Raw genomic sequence first — 21,416 nt, forward strand, 5'->3', positions numbered from 1 at the left:
ATGTGAAGTTTGTGTTGCATACCAATTCCCAAAATATTATTTCATTCAAACAATGCCGAGAATGGTCAACATGTTGATCCTTTCTTACACCTTCTGGAGTAGTTTTCAAATTTTTGTAGTCTATTTTTATTCATGCATTTACGTGTGTGGATGCGCACGTGCACACACACAACATACGAAACACACGCATGCAATGGCGTGCACACAAGTTTTCTAACATGTTAATATTTTTTATATTTCATTTTTGAGTAAATATAAAATGGTAAGTGATGAACATATTATGCTTACTAGAAATTTGAAAATTTATTGTGCAAAATATTGCACGGTCAAAATAAGTATTGTCAAAAATTGTTTCAGTAATAAGCTCAAGAACAAAAGTGTGTTATCAAGAGATAAAAATAAATTTATTTATAATTCCTATTTGGCTGTGACTTGTGACATTTTATATCTTCTTAAAAGTTTCTATCATGAATAATTATACATATTTATACTTCATTGGATTATTTTATAAAATAAACACATGGTTGATAATTATGAATGAGTTATGCTGAAACATATTCTGAATTTCGTTTTAACAATACATAAATTAAAAATATTTATGTACAAAGAACTATAGTTACAAGTGTGATTTCAAAATAATATATTGTCAAATACCGTATCTTTGATTATGTTTAGATTTAAAAAAGGATAGTATTTTACTAAATTGATGGAATGATATCAATACACTGATATTTTATGTATGGTTAAAATTCATCCCCCCTCCCAAATTGATCTTTCTTATCAAGAATTATTACTTTGGATGATAAAAACTGATGTCATCTCTTAATTATTAGGATTGTGCAAATTAACGCTTAAATCAGAAAATGAAATATCCATCTATTTTCTATGAAATTGACAAAGCTTCTATAAAAAAAATTGGATTATTCACCCAAAGGGAAAAATTTATTAAGCCAGAGACAATAATTTATGTGGGCTAGTTTTTTTTTGTCATAATAAATTCATAGGATACCGTATAAACAATCGATTGAAAACCGCTAAGAAATTCAAGCATTAGAGAAGTTTTATGTTATATGTGATTTAAAATTGATCAATTCAAGATTATTCTAGTCTAAAACCTAAAAATTCAAGTGTGGTGTTAATAACATTTATTAGGTAATTTCAATAATATGAATGTTAGATAAAGGAAACAGAATATTTTGCTAGATCTTTGAAATGATAAAATTATAATCTTATCTTATAATAAATTGTTTTAGATTTTACAAGGACAAATCAAATGAACAAAATTAAATCTTTTTCATTATCAATTATGGATAAGGAATTTGAAGGTTATAAAAAGAGACACACCTTTTGCTGCTAATATTGCCAAACATTATCTTTGTAATGACGTCAAGCACAAAACAATGAAGTGACATCAACACAAAAATATAAATTAATTTCACATTATTCATGTGGTTATGACTTATGAATATATTATTTTTTGCTTAAAAGATTCTATCTTGATTAATTGTTTTATATATTTATACTTCCTTCAATTATTTAATTCATAGAAACACATTGTTGATAACTATTGATTAATTATGTTGAAAATTTATTATATATTTTGTAATTGTCACGACCCAGACCTTCATTATTCTAACCCACATGAATCCTGCGATTGAAGAACCATAACTACTAACCAACTAACCTCAAAATTAAGTATTTAAAGATACAGAAGAAGGTTTTAATACAGAAAACTGAAGTTTGAATGAACTTCAAAAAAATCTAATATTTGATACTAAAATAATACGGAAAATAACACCTAGAAGATGAAAGTCAATGTACCAAAACTCTAACTAACAACACTACGAGAATGTGTACAGCCCAACCAAACATAAGATAAGTAATGAACTAATCTATGTTTGAGTAAAATGGACTGATGTTACAAAATATTGTTGATTGGCTCAGATATTATGCATAATATAATTTTATATGGATGAATCAGATATAACACCTCGTATAATACTATAGGTTGGTTTGAGGTTCCTTGAGAGGAGTAATGTGTGCAATATTATCGTGTGCGACATATCATGCATTTGTTAGTTCCTATTGTGCTTTTAAATTCATGTGACTGATGTATGGTAAGAGGGATAGGGATAGCACATTATTTCATTTGTTCTTTTCCCCAGTGATGACTAGTAAAAGCAAGAGGCTAATTAAGTTCTTGAAACTTAAGCCTAAAACGTTATATGGTTTTGAAAGGGAGGATGTATATGAGGTCATCCTATATTGTTGTGAGAGACTTCACAAGTTTGTTATTTTTGATTAGTGTGGGGTTGAGTTTGTGACTTTCCAACTTTAAGATTAAGGCAAATAAGAATTGGGTTGGGTCAACATGTATGATAGATATGAGAAGTTTTCTCGTCTTGTGAGATACTATTAAAGATTGAGAAGGACTTTGCATCTATTTTTATGTATTTGACCAAGTTGACTCTAAAGTTGTACATTTTGAGTGGTCCGATAAATGTTTAGAGATCTTCCAAAATCTCAAGGATATTTTTACTTCAACATCCATTTAACCTTGCAAGTACAAAGTAAGAGTTTAATGGTTTATTCTAATTCTTCGTTCTGTTTTGGGTATTATGTTGATACAGGAAACAAATTTCATTTCTTATGCTTATAGACTGTTGAAGGTCAATGAGAGGAAATATACTATACATAATTTAGATTTATCGAAGATTATTTTAGCTCTGAAGAGTTGACGACATTATTTTTATGGGGTTAAAGGCAAAGTGTTATCTGATCATCACAATCTTCAACATGTGTTCAATCAGATGGATCTGAACTTGAGATAAAAAACATGGACGAAAATACTCAAGTATTATGATTTAACCATGAGTAAAATCCAACAAAGGATAATGTGGTGACTCATTAAGCTAAAATATAGTTAGCACGAGGACTTTGTCTTGATTTTGTTGTCGATGCGAAATTGTCTAGAGAAGTTCATACTTTGAAGTCATCGTTTATGCATTTGGGTATCTCTAAAAGGAATAGGTAATAGCTAGTATTGGGATTAGTCCCAGTTTCATAGAGAAAATAATCACTAAACAATTTGAGGATGAAGACTTTCACGGCTAAAGGGACAAGTGGAGTTTGAGGAAATCAAGAATGTTATACAGGGTCATGATGGTGTGCTCAAGTTTAGAGGGAGGACTTATGTTACCCAGATTGATGAATTGAATCAATGTATATTTGTAGAGAATCATTCCTCGTGCTATTCTATTCATTCATGTATGAACAAGATACATACAGACTTAAGACTACTTTATTGGTGTTGTAGGATGAATAAAGACGTTGCAAAGTATGTTTTGAAGTGCGAAAAATGTCAACAGGTAAATTACGAACATCAAAGTCATACACATATGCTTATGAGGATGCTCATTCCTCAATGGAAGTCTGAATGGATATTAATGGCTTTCGTGATGAGACTACCCATGACTTTGGGTTATTCTTCATGGGTTGACTAAATCAACCTCACACTGTATTCTTGATAGAATGGATTATAACTCTCAACAATTGGCAAAGATTTACATTAATGAGATTATAATATTTCGTAACTCATAATAGCGAAGAATAATCTAAAAAACTAAAATTATCATTTTTGGAAAGAACAGGAAAAATCTTCAAAAATTCGCAAGTGTAAAAAGTGAGTTTTTGGCAATTTTAAAATGTCCATAACTTCAAGCTCAGGATGAGTTATGTAACATTCTGAAAAATTTACTCGTCTAGTGATGAGCCTATTAAGTTTTAAGAATAGGTATTGGCGGTACATAGGCATCCCAATGCCCAATATTTAGAAATATTGGGCATATTAGAAAATATTGGATTAAAGGGTTTTAACCAATTTCCTATGTATTGAAAAGATTTTCCAAGATATGTACTAGGAATAAAGACCCTAACCAAAAAATCATCATTTTCATCGTTCACCAAATAAGTGTGAGGCATCCATGTGTCAAGCCTAGGCACCATAGCACATGATAACTTAAAATAGGCATGTAGAGTAAGCAGTGCCCAAGGATATAGTGAGGATCCTTGGGACAATAATAAATGATCAATAACACATGTGCAACCCTTGTGCAAGCATATGCGCAACAATTCGGTTAGGATGGTTAGGGCGGTTAGGGGCAGGCGCACATGTGGGGTTAAAGTCATGTGGGGCTGAGCTTCCAAACTAACTCTAGACTCTATCTAACTTGCCTAACTAGCTAAGTAACCCAGGACAAACCCAAATAAACTAACTAGTGCACCCGACAACCTAAGACCTAATCGGGTTACACTAACCTAGTAACTAACTCAAGAAACATCGTAACACCTAACATAGGATGGTCCAAAAGGGTTTGTTATAGCCCTAACAACTTAGGGGTACTTTATTAATTCCCCTAGGTAACTTAATTAATTAATTAAAAACTTAGTTAATTAATTTAAATGGGTAACACAAAATCCTTACACCTGTCATGTAACTAACTAAGAAACATCTTAGTACCTAACCTAGGATGGTCCAAAGGGGTTATTTATGGTCCTAGAAACTTAGGGGTACAGAGTAATTAAACTAGATGACGTAATTAAATAAATTATCAATTTATGTAATTAATTTAATTGTTCAAAACCGAAATCACTAAGCAATTTCCTGATTTCGGTTAAATCAAGTGTTCTTCTAATCCTAGTCAATCTAGGAGGGGCGTTTTAGTAAATTAGCTAAATAATTTATTATCTAAGTTAATTAGTCTAAGTTAAATTAATAAATATCACTTCCTATGATTTAGAAACTCACGAGTAAAACAGAAAATAAGCGTGAGAAAAACAGTGAGCAAAACGCAAGAAAAATAGGAAATTTCTTAGGCGATTTCAATGTATCGTTCAAGGTTTTGGTGCAAGGTGATCTTCGTAGTATGGTTTTTATATCCTTGAATTTTTGCTCCAAGAAGATTTTCAAATGCTTCAATACTCATGAATTTCAAAACTAGGATAGTTCCTAATGCCATTGTTGAACGTCCATCTCCCTAGTTATCCTTCTTTTCGATTCTAATAAGTCTATAAATGTAAATCTAAAACATGTTGTTGGTATGTGGTGCTAACTAATTTTTATGTCTACGTTTACAGATTTTATAATTACTAATGAGATATATAGATTGGATTCAAATGATTTGAGTGTTAGTTACACGAATTAAGGAATGATATAATGTTTACTTGTGTTTCGAGAATATGAAGTTACAATAAATCGTCTATGAAGTTTATTTACTGTGAAAATATTAAAGTTTCGACTTGTTCATATTGAGGAATCACTATATTACATTCATGAAAGTAATTGATTTGGTTAGTGATAACATAATGAAAATAATTTAAGTAAAGTTTGGTTCATGCCAATGAATTGGCTAACAATGTTTTGCCCAAAAAGTTGAATGTAATTGGCTTATAGTGATATTTTAAAATAATTAAAAGATTGTGTAATGATTAATGTATACCAAATTAAGCATGGCCAATGTAACTTTGAATTCATAAACAAGGCTATGCAAATCATTGGGACAGGTCCCAATATACCCTTTCCAAATGAACTATGAACATAGTAACTACATTGAACAAAGTTCTTAACCATTATAAAGAAGGATATAAAGCTACAAAAAACATGAAACGAGTTAAGGTGGGTAATAACATAATTAAAATTCATTGAATTATTAAAGTGACTAGAATGGGGTGTTAAAAGAAGTGACACAAGTCTCACTTACACATAAGACAATTATGTTAAAGATACTCACAAAAGTTATTGTTAGTAATCGTGAGAAAAGTTTCATGAACACCAAGAGGATAATGTAAGGTTAAATTTACATTTAATCAAGTAAAGAAAGGGATGACCGTTTATCCAAAGAGTTAAGTAAACCTCATAACTAGAAGCAAGCTTCCATAATGTTTGAGTAAACTCTAAAAGATGTAAAGAAAAAGAAGTTGAGCAAAGCACCGATAGACTAGCAATGATCTTAAGCCAGCACATGTAAGCCTCATGAGATGAGGCTACCAACAAGGTGGATGATTAGTCTCCATATATCTCCTAGTCTTCGAACTATGTTTCCAGCATAGAAACTAGCTAGTGGATTCAACCTAAGCGAGCTAGGTATGATGCGGTTTCACTTTTGCCGGTGAAACCACCCCTTATAGGTGTGGGGCACACACTGGATTTCATGCTTAGCTCACATGATCTATGTATGTTAAATTCTAAAAGAAAGTATTTGGTTCACTTTAGCTGTGAATCACCTCTTTTAAGTGTGGGGAGAACACTAAACTTGGTTTCACTTTATCTGGTGAACCACCCTTTTTCGGTGTGGGGCAGACATTGTATTTTATGTTAGCTCACATGATATACATTAACGTTGATCACTGAATCACCCCTTTTCGTTGTGGGGCAGATACTGGATTTTATTTTAGCTCGCATGATTTTAATTTTCAAGATGTCCTTAAGAAAGGAAGAAAGAAAGAGGAAGAGATTTATGTTCAAAGTGAGCTAAGAAAGTAAGAGCTTAAGAATATCAATCGTCCGTATTTGAAAAGAATGGAGTTTTCAGCAAATAATGGGCATACCCAATAATGACTTCTTTTATTATGAAAATGATCAAAGCCAAATAAGATTGGCTTATAATGACTTATTTTACTATAAAAATGATCATATCTAAACAACATTGGCTTATGATGATTTCTTATATTATGTAAATAAACACATAATAGGCATAACCAATAAAGATTGGCTTAATAAAATATCATGCCCAATTTGTAGTTAAATCATTTCCTTAGTCCTTCGGATTACTTATTTGATTTATTGTATGTATGGGACTACAATGAATTATTGCACTTGTAAGTAAAACATATTCTTAAACAGCATGTAGAAGAAAAAGACTAAAAAATAATCTAAGTACAGAAAGAGGAGCACTCGAGTTAGGGGTATAAAATTTAAAAATTTTCGCTCGAGATTTTCTAAAATTATATTCATGATTTTAAGGTCTTTTGTTCATATATAAAATGATTTTTATGCTTTGAATGATTTAAAATACGTCAAACTCATACCACAATACACAAATAACAAATTAGGAAAGTCGAGTGATGTCACTTTTCAAATATGATATGTTGTTATAGGGAGAACTTTCTTTTATCATGCATATTCCTTATGTGTATGCATGTCTATAACCATACTTAATAAAAGTGTGTACTAACCCTATGCTATTATTCTCGTTATAGGTGTAGGTTAGAGAGAAGGTTGAAAACTCATTGAAGCTGTTTGGATTATTAATCCCCAAACTATGGTAGGTACGTTCCTTTGATGTTCGAGGATGCTACACTTATCTATCTAGCTTAGTAATTTATGCATTTATAGTGGATGTTTTCCCTAGTATTTATATTCAGATGTTTATTTCGAAGCTTTGTATTAAGGCCGTTTTGGAAAACTATTATATTGTATATTGATCTTTTGATTTGAATTGATTCATCAGGTCTAGATGGTTGATTTAATTTGATCTTAGTAGAATATTAATCTATGTATAAAAAATATAAGTTGTCTATGCGTATTTCATTATGTTTTAAAATTTTTAAATTTTCTGCAAACTTAACTATACGTTAGTGATGAAAGGTATAAAGAGGCTTGACTTTGACCTCTGAGAGGTTAATGACGCCGGTTCCATTCAGATTCCACAATCCGAGTATGACTAATTATAGTAAGTTCTTTATATGGTTTGAAATCACATGGATATATATTTCCAATGCTGTCGAGTTTATGGATTTTCGATATCATATGAGGGAGAAATGCCTATAAGAAGTTGGGTTTTATGGTTGAGGGAGGTCCCGATCCGGATTTTATTAAGGGTAAAGTGGTATTTTCACCCAACTACTTCCTGATTTGTTCTAAAGGTTTATTAATAAGTCCTACTTTAGTCTTAGTAAATTTATTCACGCTTAGGGCTTGGGAGAAATGAGAAGGAGAAGGGGAAAAGGACCAAGAATTCATCAAGAACACCAAGATTGTTTAGTAGAATTCGTCGGGGGTGATCCCTATTATCATGTGTGAGATCTTTGTTTGTTGGATTATTTCACCCACAAACCAATTTTTTTAATTCAACAAAGTTTTAATAGATTGAAAGATGAACATTAAAATTCTTGAAGAATAATGATTGAATTCTTCTTGGTTGAGTTGTAGATGTTTTAGTTTATTGAATTCGTATTTTCGAGTTGTTTTTCGATTCTAATCGTATTGAGTTTATTAGTGATCCTAAGTGATTGGAGTGATATCCATGGAAGTTTAGAAGGTTTAGAGATAAAAAATGGAGAAGAGAAATCAAAATTCCCGTCTCATAGACCCTGGGACGCTGCACCCACCAAAGCACCTTTGGGCAGGCTCTATCTAACTAAGCCTGGTGCACCGTTCCAGCAAGTCACCGTCAAGATAGCATATGTCCATCATGCTCTGGCGCCTCGTGCTTTTTAGAGCGTCAAGGTTGCCTCGAGACACCATTTTCCCCCATCTTTTTTTACTAGTTCCTAAGTGATGTACCTAAAATTCTTAGTCGATTCCAATATTCTAAGGTAAATATAAACATAACAAAATCATCCATAAACAAGAATCTTGAACAGTGAATCCATAATTTAATTCAAAGAAAGTTAGGATCAACGTCAAGGAAGTGAAAAAAGTCAAGTCTAAAGCTATAAAGTAAGTTAAAGTAAAGTTTCTTGAAGTTTGAAAGAGTCTTATTTGAATGTTTTAACTTCACTTTAAGGATCAAGTTTTGAGTTAAAGAAAGAGTAAAAGTTGAAGTCTTTCCTTCAAATACGTATAACGAAACTATGTATTCCCTAAATAGTTGATTAAGATGAAAAGTTTCAAGTCAAGCAAAGAGTAAAGTGTTGTGTTCATTCCTAAAAAAATATAAGGGAACTAAGTATTCCCTATAAATTTTATAAATGTTTTTACATTTAAGTTAGGAGTAATCAAATATTTCCCTGTAGTTTTTTTAACAAGAAAAGGGAACATTGATTCCAAGAGGTCTTTTTAAAGCTAAAAGGGTTGATCAAATTATCTTAACCCAAAGGAAGGAAGTTATTTTATAAGCAAGAGCTAAAGTATATTTTGGGAGTAGTATTTAGCACCGATGTGGGGATGAGAGTTCATATTAACTAAAGTATCTATGTAACATTGAGCCAACATGGGTATTAACGGTTGATACTTATTAGATGATCACATAAGTTAATCCATTGTACCCACTATGTTGAGCAGTTCTATGCGATGGAAAGTATGGGACAATTCTGGCAATGTGGGCAAAATGGTGTATCACCCTTTACACTCAGTGGTGGTTGTCAGTTAGAGAACCTGCCACAAAACTATATTACTATCATATATAAGTAAAGTTGAGTTTTCTATTGCATTTTCTTTGATGAACAACGTTGTTTTACTGTTTTACAAGGTTTATATATATCGCATGTGTTGTAAATTACTTTGTATACATACATTGAGTTGAGTAATTCTTGAGTTGAGCAGAGCTAAGGGGTGTTCATCTTATTCTCATCAAGCTTAAGTTGTTGTTTAGCATTCAAACTTGCATACTGGTACATTCAATGTACGGATACCAGTTTCTCTACATCGTAATTATGATGTAGAAGCACATAACCGGGATCAGCTTATAGCGCCTCGCTGATCCAGTTTGACCACTCAAAGTCAGTGGTGAGAATCCTTGATTTCTGGAACATCCTTTACATGTTTTCTAGACTTCTCTTTATTGGAATGTTGTGGGGTCTGTCCATATATTCATCTTGCTATTATAGAGGCTTCATAGACAGATAGTTATTTAGATAGCCAGAGTTGAGTCTCTTTTTATTTTTAATACAAATATTATATTTTAAGACTTAAGTTCTATATTGGCAAAGACATTAATATAAGTTATTTATAATATTTCTTGTTTAATTATTGAGTTAAGTCAATATTATTGAGTTATGTCTTCCGCTGAGTTATGTAAGTTAGGCTAAGGGTTTTCTTAAGGTCAGCCATGTTCAATGGGTGCCGGATACGTCCAGGGTGTAGGCTTGGAATGTGAAATATTTGGCATCAATGCACAAAGTTCAAGAGTCCAAGGGACTCTATGAAGCAATTTTTATAAAGTCTTAGTCATCAGCATAAAGAACATCACATCTATGATAAGGAGGTTGCGACATTTAGGAATTTCTTCACTTCGTTCATATTTCTTTTTGTACGTTAGAGTTTATCTCTAAAAAGTATATCCCTAATTCATGCTTGTGTGTTTTAGATCATCATGCCTCCACGAAGAGCAGTCAAAGGTTTACCAGCCAGAAGGAATAATGAGGAACCAGAGGTACCTAAGGAAAATAAAACGTACAACCTCAAGGGAAAGTCACAAATGCTGAGTTTCGCGTGGCTATTCGAATGCTTAGATGAGCGATGAGTAAAACATTTAAGCACATAGAGGAGATCGATGGGAAGAGGCTAACATTTGGATGATTTGTGAGTTCCTGAGAATGAATCCCCCTAGCTTAACTGGTTCAAGCACTATTAAGGATTCGAAAAAGCTTTGTGGATGAGTTGAAGAAGGTGTTTGAGGTGATGCATGTGGTTTATACCTAAAGGGTTGAAATAAGTTCATATAAACTAAGGACTGTGGCTAGGACTTAGCTTGACAAATGAAAGGAAGGCAGAGATAAGGATGCACCACATCCAAGTTGGCTTCTTTCAAAGAGGCTTTCGTTGGGCGGCTTTTTCCCCAAGAACTGAAGGAGGCAAATATATGAGAGTTCCTTACTCAGAATTAGCAATCCTTGAGTGTTCATATGTATAGGATGAAATTCACCCAACTGTGTCGCTATAATCCTGATATGGTTAACCATATGAGGAGCACAATGAGTTTGTTTGTCCTTGGTTTGAGTCGTGCATCTAGTACAGAGTTCATAGAGGCAATGCTGATCGGGGACATGGACATATCTCAATTGATGGTTTATGTGCAGCAAGTTGTTTAGGAGAAGCTGAGGGATATAAAGGAATACGAGAATAATAAATCCAGACTAGAAATGAGTGTGGACAGCAGAGAGTTTTTTCGAATCAACAACAATTTTAGAAACAGAAGGGGCATGCACCATCAACTGCTATTGCACCTGCGCGCGGAAAAAAGGTTGTGTATACTAGCCCGAATCCCAAGAATATCAAGTATAGACCAGACCAGTCAAAAGGTAGAGTGGCACAAGTAAGAAGTTGGGCTCCTGCAAGTGCTAAGTGTGGTAAAAACCACCCCGGTAAATGTCGTGATCGCCAGACAGGTTGCTTCAAGTGTGGTCAAGAGGATCACTTCATGGGAGAGTTCCCAAAGAATAATCTAGGTGGTATAAATACATGCAATAGAGCTCAATCTTCATCAATTTGTCCACCAGACAAGGGTGAACCCAGAGGATTCACTTCTGGTACTGGCGGAGGGGCAAACTTTCTCAAAGCAATCACTAGCCGCCAAGAGAAAGAGATTTTGTCTGATGTTCGCTCAGGTATGATAAAAGTCTTTAGTTTTCATGTTTATGACTTGTTAGACCCGATAGAAAGTCTATCCTTTGTATCTCTTTATGTTGAAAATCAGTTTAAGATTCTTCCTAAGAAACTTTGTAAAACTTTCTGTGTATCTACCCCTGTTGAAGAGTCTATTCCACTGGAAAGAGTCTAATGTGATTGTCCTATTTCTATCCATCATAAGAACATCATGGCTGATCTAGTAGATTTAGACATTGTAGATTTTTATTTTTTCTAGGTATGGACTAGCTTCATGCCTCTTATGCATCAAAGACTATAGAACTCGAGGTTTCAAATTCCAAATTCCTAATGAGCAAGTCATAGAGTGGAATAGTAGCTCAGCAGTGTCTAAGGGTCGTTTATTTCATACCTTATCATGAGAAAGTTAGTTTAACAGGGGTGTATCTATCACTTAGTCCAAGTTAATGACTTATATGTTGAGGTACTTTCCCTTCAATTAATTCCTACAGTAAAAGACTTTCCAGAAGTTTTTCCTAGTTATCTACCTGGAGTCCGTCTTGATATAGATTCACTTCATCATAGATATCATTCCAAATACATGTCCTACCTCTATTCCGCCGTATAGAATGGCACCAGCAGAGTTAAAAGAGGTGAAAGAGCATCTAAAAGATTTGTTCGATAAAGGTTTTATTTGACTAAGTGTCTCACCTTGAGGCGCTCGGTTTTATTTGTGAGAAACAAGGATGTTTCCTTAGGTTGTGTATAGACTACAACCAATTGAATAAGGTTACCATCAAGAATAAGTATATTCTTCCAAGGATTGATGATATTTTGACCAGCTTCAGGGTGCTTCCTGCTTCTCAAAAATTGATCTCACATTTAGATACTATATAAGCTAACAGTTATAGAATATGACATTCAAAATATAGCCTTTAAAACAAGATATGGGCATTATGAGTTTTTGGTTATGTCTTTTGGGTTGACCAATGCACCAGAAGTGTTCATGTATCTTATGAACAAAGTCTTCAATCCTTACTTAGCTATGTTTGTTATCGTCTTCATTGACAACATACTAATCTATTCAAGGAATGAAAAAGATCATTATAGTAACCTCAGAATATTACTTCAGACTTTTAAAGAAAAGGAGGTGTATGCCAAGTTCTCCAATTGCGATTTTTGGCTTATATTTGTGGAATTCTTGGGCCACATAGTATTCAGAGATGGGACTAGTGTTGATACCCAAATGATGGAAGACGTTTAGAGTTGGCCTAGATCCACTATCTAACCGATATTAGGAGTTTCTTGGGATTGGCTGGCATCCACAAAAGGTTTGTTGATAGGTTTTAATCTATCTCGTCTCCTTTCACAAATTTTACTCTAATAAATAAAGTTTCGATTGTCTGACGCTTGTGAGAAAAGCTTTTAGGAATTAAAAAAGATGTTGTCTACTGCTTTGGTATTGACCTTACTGAAGGGTTCTAAAGGTTTTTTAGTGTACTGTCATTCATCAAGAGTTAGTTTGGCTTGTGTGTTAATGTAGAAAGGCAATGTCATAGCTTATGCATCCAGATAGTTGAAAGTTCATGAGAAGAACTACCCAACCTATGACGTAGAATTGGTTGTCGTGGATTTCACCTTAAAAATATGGTGCCACTATGTGTACAACATTCATGTGGATATATTCACTAACCACAAGATCTTACAATATGTGTTAACCTAGATGAAGCTCAATACCGGACAAACGAGGTGGTAAGAAATACTCAATGATTATTATATGAGAATTCTTTACCACCCAAGTAAGGCTAATGTGGTTGTTGATGCCTTAAGCAGGTTATTTATGGGGAGTACCACCCCTGTTGAGGAAGAAAAGAGAGAGTTATCAAAATGTGTGCACAGACTTGCACGCCTGGGAGTTAGGCGTATGGATTCCACAGAAGGAGGGATAGTGGTAACTAATAGGGCTGAATCATCACTAGTGTCTAGGTGAAAGAAAAGCAATACCAAGACCTAATTTTGCTTGATTTGAAGGTTAATTTTCATAAACAAAGAGTATTGTCTTATGAACAAGGAGGTGATGGTGTGCTATGTACCATGGTTGATTGTGTATACCTAGGGTTGGTGGAATCAAAGAGAGGATAGTCAAGGGGGATTATAGCTCCAATTATTCAATTAATTAGGGTTTTAACGATATGTACCGCGATTGAGAGAGGTATATTGGTGGCACGGTATGAAGAAAGACATTGCTGAGTTTGTTTCCAAGTGCCCAAATTGCAAGGAAGTGAAAATGGAACACAAAACGCCTGGAGGGTTGCTTCAGAATATAAAAGTTATTGAATAGAAATGGGAGATTATTCATGTGGACTTCATTACAAGCTTGACAAAGTCTGGAAGGTAGCATGATTCTATAATTGTCTATACAATGACACAATCATCCCACTTTTCACCGGTAAAGACTACCCGTTTGGCCGAGGATTATGCTAAGTTGTATATTCAAGAAATGGTAAGACATCATGGGGTCCGGGTCTCCATTATGTCAGATATAGGTGCACAATTTACTGCTTAGTTCTTGAGATCTATCCATGCAGGTTTGGGTTCGTAATATACCGTGGTTTCACGGTATAATTAATACTTTTTCCTTAGGTTTTTGTGTCCGAAAGTCTTTTTGTTCTAGTTTTTATATAAGTTTCTCTTTGTGTAGCATGAAAATCTGTCCAAACTTGAATGCAGAGATTTTGAGCGAAGAAATGCAGAAGAGACCACCTACGGAGCTGAGGAGGGTCCTTCGTGCTTGTGACTGTCCGTAGGTGGAAGCGTAGAGAAGCTGCTGAAGGAAGATGGGGAAGTCTGACCAAGTGTGGGGTTAAGTAGCTTGTGACGGTCCGTCATGGCTATGACGGTCCGTCCTGCAGGTTCGTCATGAAGTTCAGAGAAGTGATCTCGGTACCCAGATTCCAATAGTTGACGTGTTTTGAAACGAAGACTCTCGACGGACCCGTTGTGCCTATGATAGTCCTTCATACTTGCCGTCGAGGGGAATGAAGAGAGAAGCAGAAGAATTTGCTAAGTATGGGACAACGGAGTCCATGACGGTCCGTCGTGACCACGACGGTCCGTCGCATGTTCTGTCGATCCGTCCGCGTTTTGGCAGATTTACAGAAAATAGAGTCCTTGTTTAATTAGGTTTTTATTTTTTATAAATAGTTCGAAAAACCTCGTTTTTTGAGGTTAGACTCCGTATTGTTAGGCTCTATATTATTAGACTTTTGGATTGTTGGATTATTGGAACTTTTGATTGTTGATTAGTGTTAGATTTTGAGATTCTTACAAGTGATTTTTGGTGATTAATCAAGCAAACTTTCGGACTTTATTCTTTATCATTGAAGTAAGTACATGAATTATTATTTAATATATTTGAATATTGTGTTTATGTCTATGAGTAACTAAACTCCATAACTAGTGTTGTCGGAACCATAGGTAAATAATGAGATAAACCCTAATTAAAAGAACAATTCTAGAATAGTGTCTTGCATGTATTAATAATTCTTTCATTTAGAAGTCTTTTTAACGGATGGCCAACGTTAGAACTGGCCTTAATGCTACTAGACGGACCAAGGAGGTAGATAATAGGAAAAGAATTATTAACATTGATTTAAAGTATACTATCTAATAGGCTAGTATTGATTGGTACTAGGTAATAACATTGTCAAATATCGAATACGATGCTTAATATGAGTTAAGGATAAGGGTTAGGATAGCAACACACGTAGCCGGACCAAGGTGCGGAGTGAGATTTTCTAGATGTCGGACCAAGGATTTAGAAATACATAACTTATCACTTTGCATGCAAGATACTAGGAAAGAATTGTTATAGTTAGAGTTATCAAGTTATGAACCTGCGGGGAACACGTAAACCCTAGTTACTTTGATTAATTGATTAAAACCCAACCTTAAAGCTGTTAAGTGTCTCTTTCAAGTTCGTTGTTTATTTTCACTTATTTGGATATAGAACCCCGCCTTTTTATATTGTTACTTTCCAAGGAAGTTATTGACCAAACGATAGTAATAATAGGTTGAAGTTAAGTCTAAACTATTTTCTTCGTGGGAACGATCCCAACCTCACTAATTGTGTTATTTACTTGACACGACCGCTTTACTTCTTATTTGAGAAGTAAGTTTGAGCGTATCAAATTTTGGCGCCGCTGCCATGGACTTTAGCTTTTAGATTAACTTAAACTTATTACTATAGGTTAGTTGATATTTTCTTGATTTTACTTTGTTTTATTGTTTTTAATTTCTTTTCAGAACTATCCTCCTTGTATGCCAAATACACAGAGAGGAAGAGAACCCTTGTTTCCCTACGATCACGAGCTAGAGCGTACATTGCGCAATACGAATCGAAACTTAGGAATAAATGATGAGGATCCAAACAAGAACATCCCATATCCAGTGGATGTTCATGGTCAGATGTTACCAGACGCTCCGGGTGAACATCAACAGAGGGGACAAAATCCCGTTCCACGGCCTCAAGCATAATACAGAGGGTATGATAACATAGCAGACTCGGATGGGCCACTTGTCTTGCCCCCTCTACCCACAGGCCACACTTTTGTGGTAACTAGTAGCCTGATGCAAATGCTCACTGCCAGAGGTTTATTTTCAGGGATACCTTCTGAGGATCCATATGACCATATAGGTAAGGTAAGGGAAGTGTGTAAAAGTTGTGTGGGGAGACCTGATTTAGATCTGGATGTAATAGGTCTTAGAGTGTTTCCTCTCTCACTGGCGGGAGAGGCTGCTATGTGGTTCACTGAGCTCACATACAACTCCATCTTCACTTGGAACCAACTAAGGGATGTCTTCTTAGCCCGCTACTATCCGGTCTCCAAGAAATTAAACCATAAAGACAGGGTGAACAATTTTGTGGCACTACCAAGAGAGTCAGTTAGTAGTTCTTGGGATAGAGTCACCTCACTCTTGAGAAGTGTTCCAAATCACCATATATATGATGAGTCACTGAAGGAATACTTCTATCGGGGACAGGATGATAACAATAAAGCGGTGTTGGACACTATAGCAGATGGATCTTATGAAGAATGCCCTTATGCTGAGATTGCAGAAAAACTAGAGAGAATCTCTCGAAATAACAAAGCTTGGAGTACTAGGAAGTCCGATAAAAGGAGAAACACCTTCGTAGTGCAGTCCACTCACAAACCAGCCACAGATGAGATTCGTGAAGAAATGGCTCAGATGAGAACCGAGCTTGGGTTGGTACTTAAACATGTCACTGGGGTGTAGAAAAGATAAATGCAGTCAACTATTTGGCTAAACCACCACTTCCAAACGATGAGTGTTATTAAGAGGAGGACTCCTATGCAGTAAATGAACAGATGGGGGGTTTCCGACCATGTGCCCAAGGCTCTAATCAAGAGAATTGGCGCCAAGGTCAAGGGAACCAAGGTCGAAACTATGGTAACTACAATCGTGAGGGTCATTATGTCCGAGATGGAAACTACAATCGCGACAACAACTTCAACAGGGGTAACTATGGTAATAGAAACGACAGGAATGGACCCTATGTTCCTCCTTAAAATCGTGAAGTTACTCCTAGAGATGGTGGAGGTAGTATGTCGTGAGTTGAGGATATGTTGCATAAAATGATGAGAAGGTTCGATGCTAGTGATGAGCACAATAAGGAGTTGAGGAATGATTTAGCGGGTATTGGGACAAAAGTTGATACACATGCAATATCGATTAATCAACTTTAGTTACAATTAGCCCAATTATCTACAACTCTGAACACACAGCAACCGGGCACTCTTCCTAGCAACACTGTCCAAAATCCAAAAAATGATGGACATTGTATGGCAATTACTACTCGCGGTGGCAAGCAAACCATTGACTCACCTATGCCATCTAATGAGAAAAAGGTAACCAAAGATTCTCATAAAGTGGTAAATGTTGATGCTGAATTATAGGATAACACCACAAAAGAAGCTGAAGTGCCTAAAAAGGTAACTCCTATGCCTAGGACACCAACCCCATTTCCTCAAAGATTATTGAAAAAGACCGAGGATGGCAAATATCGGTGTTTTATAACAATGTTGAAGCAACTTTCTGTCAATGTCCCTTTGGTAGAATCTTTAGAACAAATGCCCGGTTACGCCATTTTTATGAAAGATCTGGTCACAAAGAAAAGATCGGTTACTTTTGAGGATGATGATAGAATGCAGCATTGTAGTGCTATTGCTACAAGATCTCTTGTCCAAAAGAAAGAAGATCCGGGTACGTTCACTATCCCTTGTACAATAGGGCTATTACATTTTGTGAAAGCATTATGTGATCTGGGTGCAAGCATAAATCTCATGCCCCTGTCGATTTACAACAAGTTGGGCTTGGGTGACCCAAAGCCCACTGTGATGCGGCTACTGATGGTTGATCGAACAGTAAAACGGCCCATAGGGATACTTCATGATGTTCTAGTAAAAGTGGAGTCATTCATCTTTTCGGCTGATTTTTTATTCTTGATTGTTAGGTTGATTTTGAAGTGCCTATTGTTTTTGGGAGGCCATTCCTAGGTACAGGTAGAGCCTTACTAGACATGGAAAAAGGCCAGATGAAATTTCGGTTGAACAATGAGAAAGTGACCTTTAATATTTGTAGGTCCATGAGGCAGAGTGGTGAGCTCCAATCGGCATATGCTATATCCTACAATATGGGTGAGACATCTGAGACACAAATAGAAGAACGTCTAGGTGTCGAAGCATTAGCGACAGTGATAATGAACTTTGATAGCGATTGCATTGAAGAGTATGAGTCATTAGTCGTGGCTCTTGACCGAGGTGATGTTCGGTTTAAACCAAAGAAATTTGAGCTCGATATGAAAAATTGTGAGTCCCCACCCGCAAAACCATCTATAAAGAAGGCTCCAAAAGTTGAACTAAAAGCTCTCCCACCTAATCTTAGGTATGAATTCTTTGGAAATGGTTACACTTTACCGGTAATCATTGCATCAGACCTGGATGAACAACAAGTTCAGAGTTTAGTAAAGGTACTAAAAAGGTTCAAAAGAGCTATTGGGTGGACTATTGCGGACATTATTGGGATCCCTCCTTGTATTTGCTCTCATAAAATCCAATTCATGCCTGATCATAAGCGGAGTATTGAGCACCAGAGATGCTTGAATCCTCCTATGCAAGAGGTTGTGAAGAAGGAAATCATTAAATGGTGGGATGCCGGAGTAATCTATCCAATCGCCGATAGTAGTTGGGTATGCGTAGTTCAGTGTGTACCTAAGAAAGGGGGAATGACTGTGGTCCCCAACGAAAAAATGAACTTGTTCCAATGAGACCGGTTACTGGATGGAGGGTGTGTATTTACTGTAAACTTAACGCATGGACTGAAAAAGACCATTTTCCTATGCCCTTCATGGATCAGATGTTGGATAGACTTGTCGGAAAAGGGTGGTATTGTTTTTTTGATGGGTATTCGGGGTATAATCAGATTTCTATTGCACCAGAAGATCGAGGGAACCACTTTCACTTGTCCATATGGGACTTTTGCGTTCAGAAGAATGTCGTTTGGGTTGTGCAATGCACCCGCAACCTTTCAAAGATGTATGATGTCAATATTTTCTGACATGGTGGAGGATACTATAGAAGTTTTTATGGTAACTTTTCTGTGGTTGGTGATTTATTCGAGCGGTGTTTGACCAATTTATCTGAGGTTCTTAAGAGATGTGAAGACTGCAATTTGGTACTAAACTCAGAAAAGTGTCATTTCATGGTGAAAGAGGGTATTGTGTTGGGTCATCGCATTTCAGAAAAAGGGCATCGAGGTTGATCGAGCTAAAGTCAAGGTAATAGAGAGACTTCCCCCACCGATCTCTATGAAAGGTGTGAGAAGCTTTCTTGGGCATGCAGGTTTTTACTGTAGATTCATCAAAGACTTTTCAAAGATTGCACACCCATTACGCAAATTGCTGGATAAAGAATGTAAATTTTGTTTTGATGAATTCTGTCTTAAAGCATTCGGTTAGCTAAAAGAAAAGCTAGTGTCTGCGCCTATCATTATTTCTCCGGATTGGAACAGTCGGTTTGAGGTAATGTGCGATTCTATTGGGGTGGTTCTTGGTGTAGTATTGGGATACAGAAAAAACAAAATCCTTCAGCCAATTTACTATGCTAGTAAAGCCCTAAATAAAGCTCAGAAAAACTACACAGTGACTGAGCGAGAACTCCTTGCAGTAATCTTTGCTTTTGAGAAATTTCGCTCCTATTTGCTAGGTTCTAGAGTTATAGCGCATACTGACCATTCAACATTGAGATATTTGATGGCGAAGAATTATGCGAAACCTAGGCTGATTCGTTGGGTATTACTGCTACAAGAATTTGACTTTGAAGTGCCTGATAAAAAAGGAACTGAAAATCAAGTTGCTGATAACTTATCTCGTCTAGAGGATGAAGCTATGAGAGAGTTAGGGGATAAGACTGACATTGATGATACTTTCCCCGATGTACATGTACTGGCTGCTTCACAAGACTTGATTCCATGGTTCGCAGATTTTGCGAATTATCTGGCTAGTGATATTGTTCCATCAGACTTGTCCTTTCATCAAAGGAAAAAGTTCATGTACGATGTGAAGAAGTTCTTTTGTGATGAACCATACTTTTTTAGGAGTTGTGCCGATGGGCTTATTCGGCGTTGTATGCCAGAATGTGAAATGTTGAATGTGTTGGAGGCATGCCATTCTTCACCCGTTGGCGAACATCACAGTGGTATCCGAACCGCTCATAAAATATTACAATGTGGTTACTATTGTCCTACTATTAATCAATATGCTCATGGGTTTGTTAAAGCATGTTACAAATGTCAACGAGATGGTTGTATTTTAAGAAAGCAAGAGCTCCCTCTAAACCCCATTCTTGTGATTAAGTTATTTGATGTTTGGGGTATTGACTTTATGGGCCCTTTCTAGAGTTCTCATGGAATGAAGTACATTCTAGTAGCAGTCGATTCTGTATCTAAATGGGTCGAAGCCATAGTCCTCGTAAACAATGAAGGGAAGAGTGTCACTGCATTCTTGAAAAAGAATATATTCTCTCGTTTTGGCACCCTAAAGGCCATTATTAGTGATAGGGGCTCCCACTTCAGCAACATATTTTTTAATGGGTTATTGGAGAAATACGGGGTTCGCCATAATGTGGCCACTCCTTACCACCCTCAAACTAGTGGGCAAGTAGAAGTGTCGAATCGGGAAATAAAACAGATATTGTAAAAAACAGTGAATACTAGTAGAATGGATTAGTCAAGGAGGCTTGATGATGCTCTTTGGGCCTACCGGACAGTATATAAGACTCCCATAGGTATGTCTCCATACGAACTTGTATATGGGAAATCTTGTCATCTTCCGGTTGAGTTAGAGCATAAAGCCATGTGGGCTATGAAGAAGTTAAAAATGGATTGGAGCGAAGCTGCAGAGCAACGGTTAAATGGGTTGAATGAACTCGATGAATTTCGGCTAAAAGCCTATGTGAGCTCAGCACTATACAAAGAAAAGATGAAGAAATACCATGACAACAGAATTGAAAAGCGAGAATTTATGGTCGGGGATTTAATGCTTTTATTCAATTCCAGGTTGCGCTTGTTTCTGGGCAAGCTCAAGTCCTAATGGCTGGTCCTTACTTGGTTACCCAACTATTCACTCATGGAGCAGTTGAGTTGGAAACTAAGGAGGGTGTGCAGTTCAAGGTGAATGGACAGCGCATAAAAATCTATTTTGGGCATGTTGAATCGGCAAATGAAGTGATAGAGGCATACCATCTTGATGAAGTTTGAGTAATCGAGTGTCCCCAGTCATACCGCGATATTAAATCAGGCGCTTGTATGGAGG

General features: G+C 35.9%; 1 protein-coding gene across 1 annotated transcript in view; it reads left to right on the top strand.

The window, feature by feature from the left end:
- Positions 1 to 20,501, top strand: part of LOC138337912 (uncharacterized) — a 31,954-nt gene extending 11,453 nt beyond the window's left edge. The window contains exons 2-10 of the mRNA XM_069288350.1: positions 10,308 to 10,373; positions 11,130 to 11,547; positions 16,125 to 16,225; positions 16,568 to 16,717; positions 17,332 to 17,454; positions 17,503 to 17,538; positions 18,060 to 18,204; positions 18,334 to 18,575; positions 19,563 to 20,501. Of these exons, the coding sequence (XP_069144451.1) occupies positions 10,308 to 10,373; positions 11,130 to 11,547; positions 16,125 to 16,225; positions 16,568 to 16,717; positions 17,332 to 17,454; positions 17,503 to 17,538; positions 18,060 to 18,204; positions 18,334 to 18,575; positions 19,563 to 20,501 (2,220 nt within the window). The remainder of the gene's footprint in view (positions 1 to 10,307; positions 10,374 to 11,129; positions 11,548 to 16,124; positions 16,226 to 16,567; positions 16,718 to 17,331; positions 17,455 to 17,502; positions 17,539 to 18,059; positions 18,205 to 18,333; positions 18,576 to 19,562) is intronic.
- The last annotated feature ends 915 nt before the right edge of the window (positions 20,502 to 21,416 follow it).

This window comes from Solanum lycopersicum, chromosome 8, assembly GCF_036512215.1.
Source record: "Solanum lycopersicum chromosome 8, SLM_r2.1".
NCBI lineage: Eukaryota > Viridiplantae > Streptophyta > Magnoliopsida > Solanales > Solanaceae > Solanum > Solanum lycopersicum.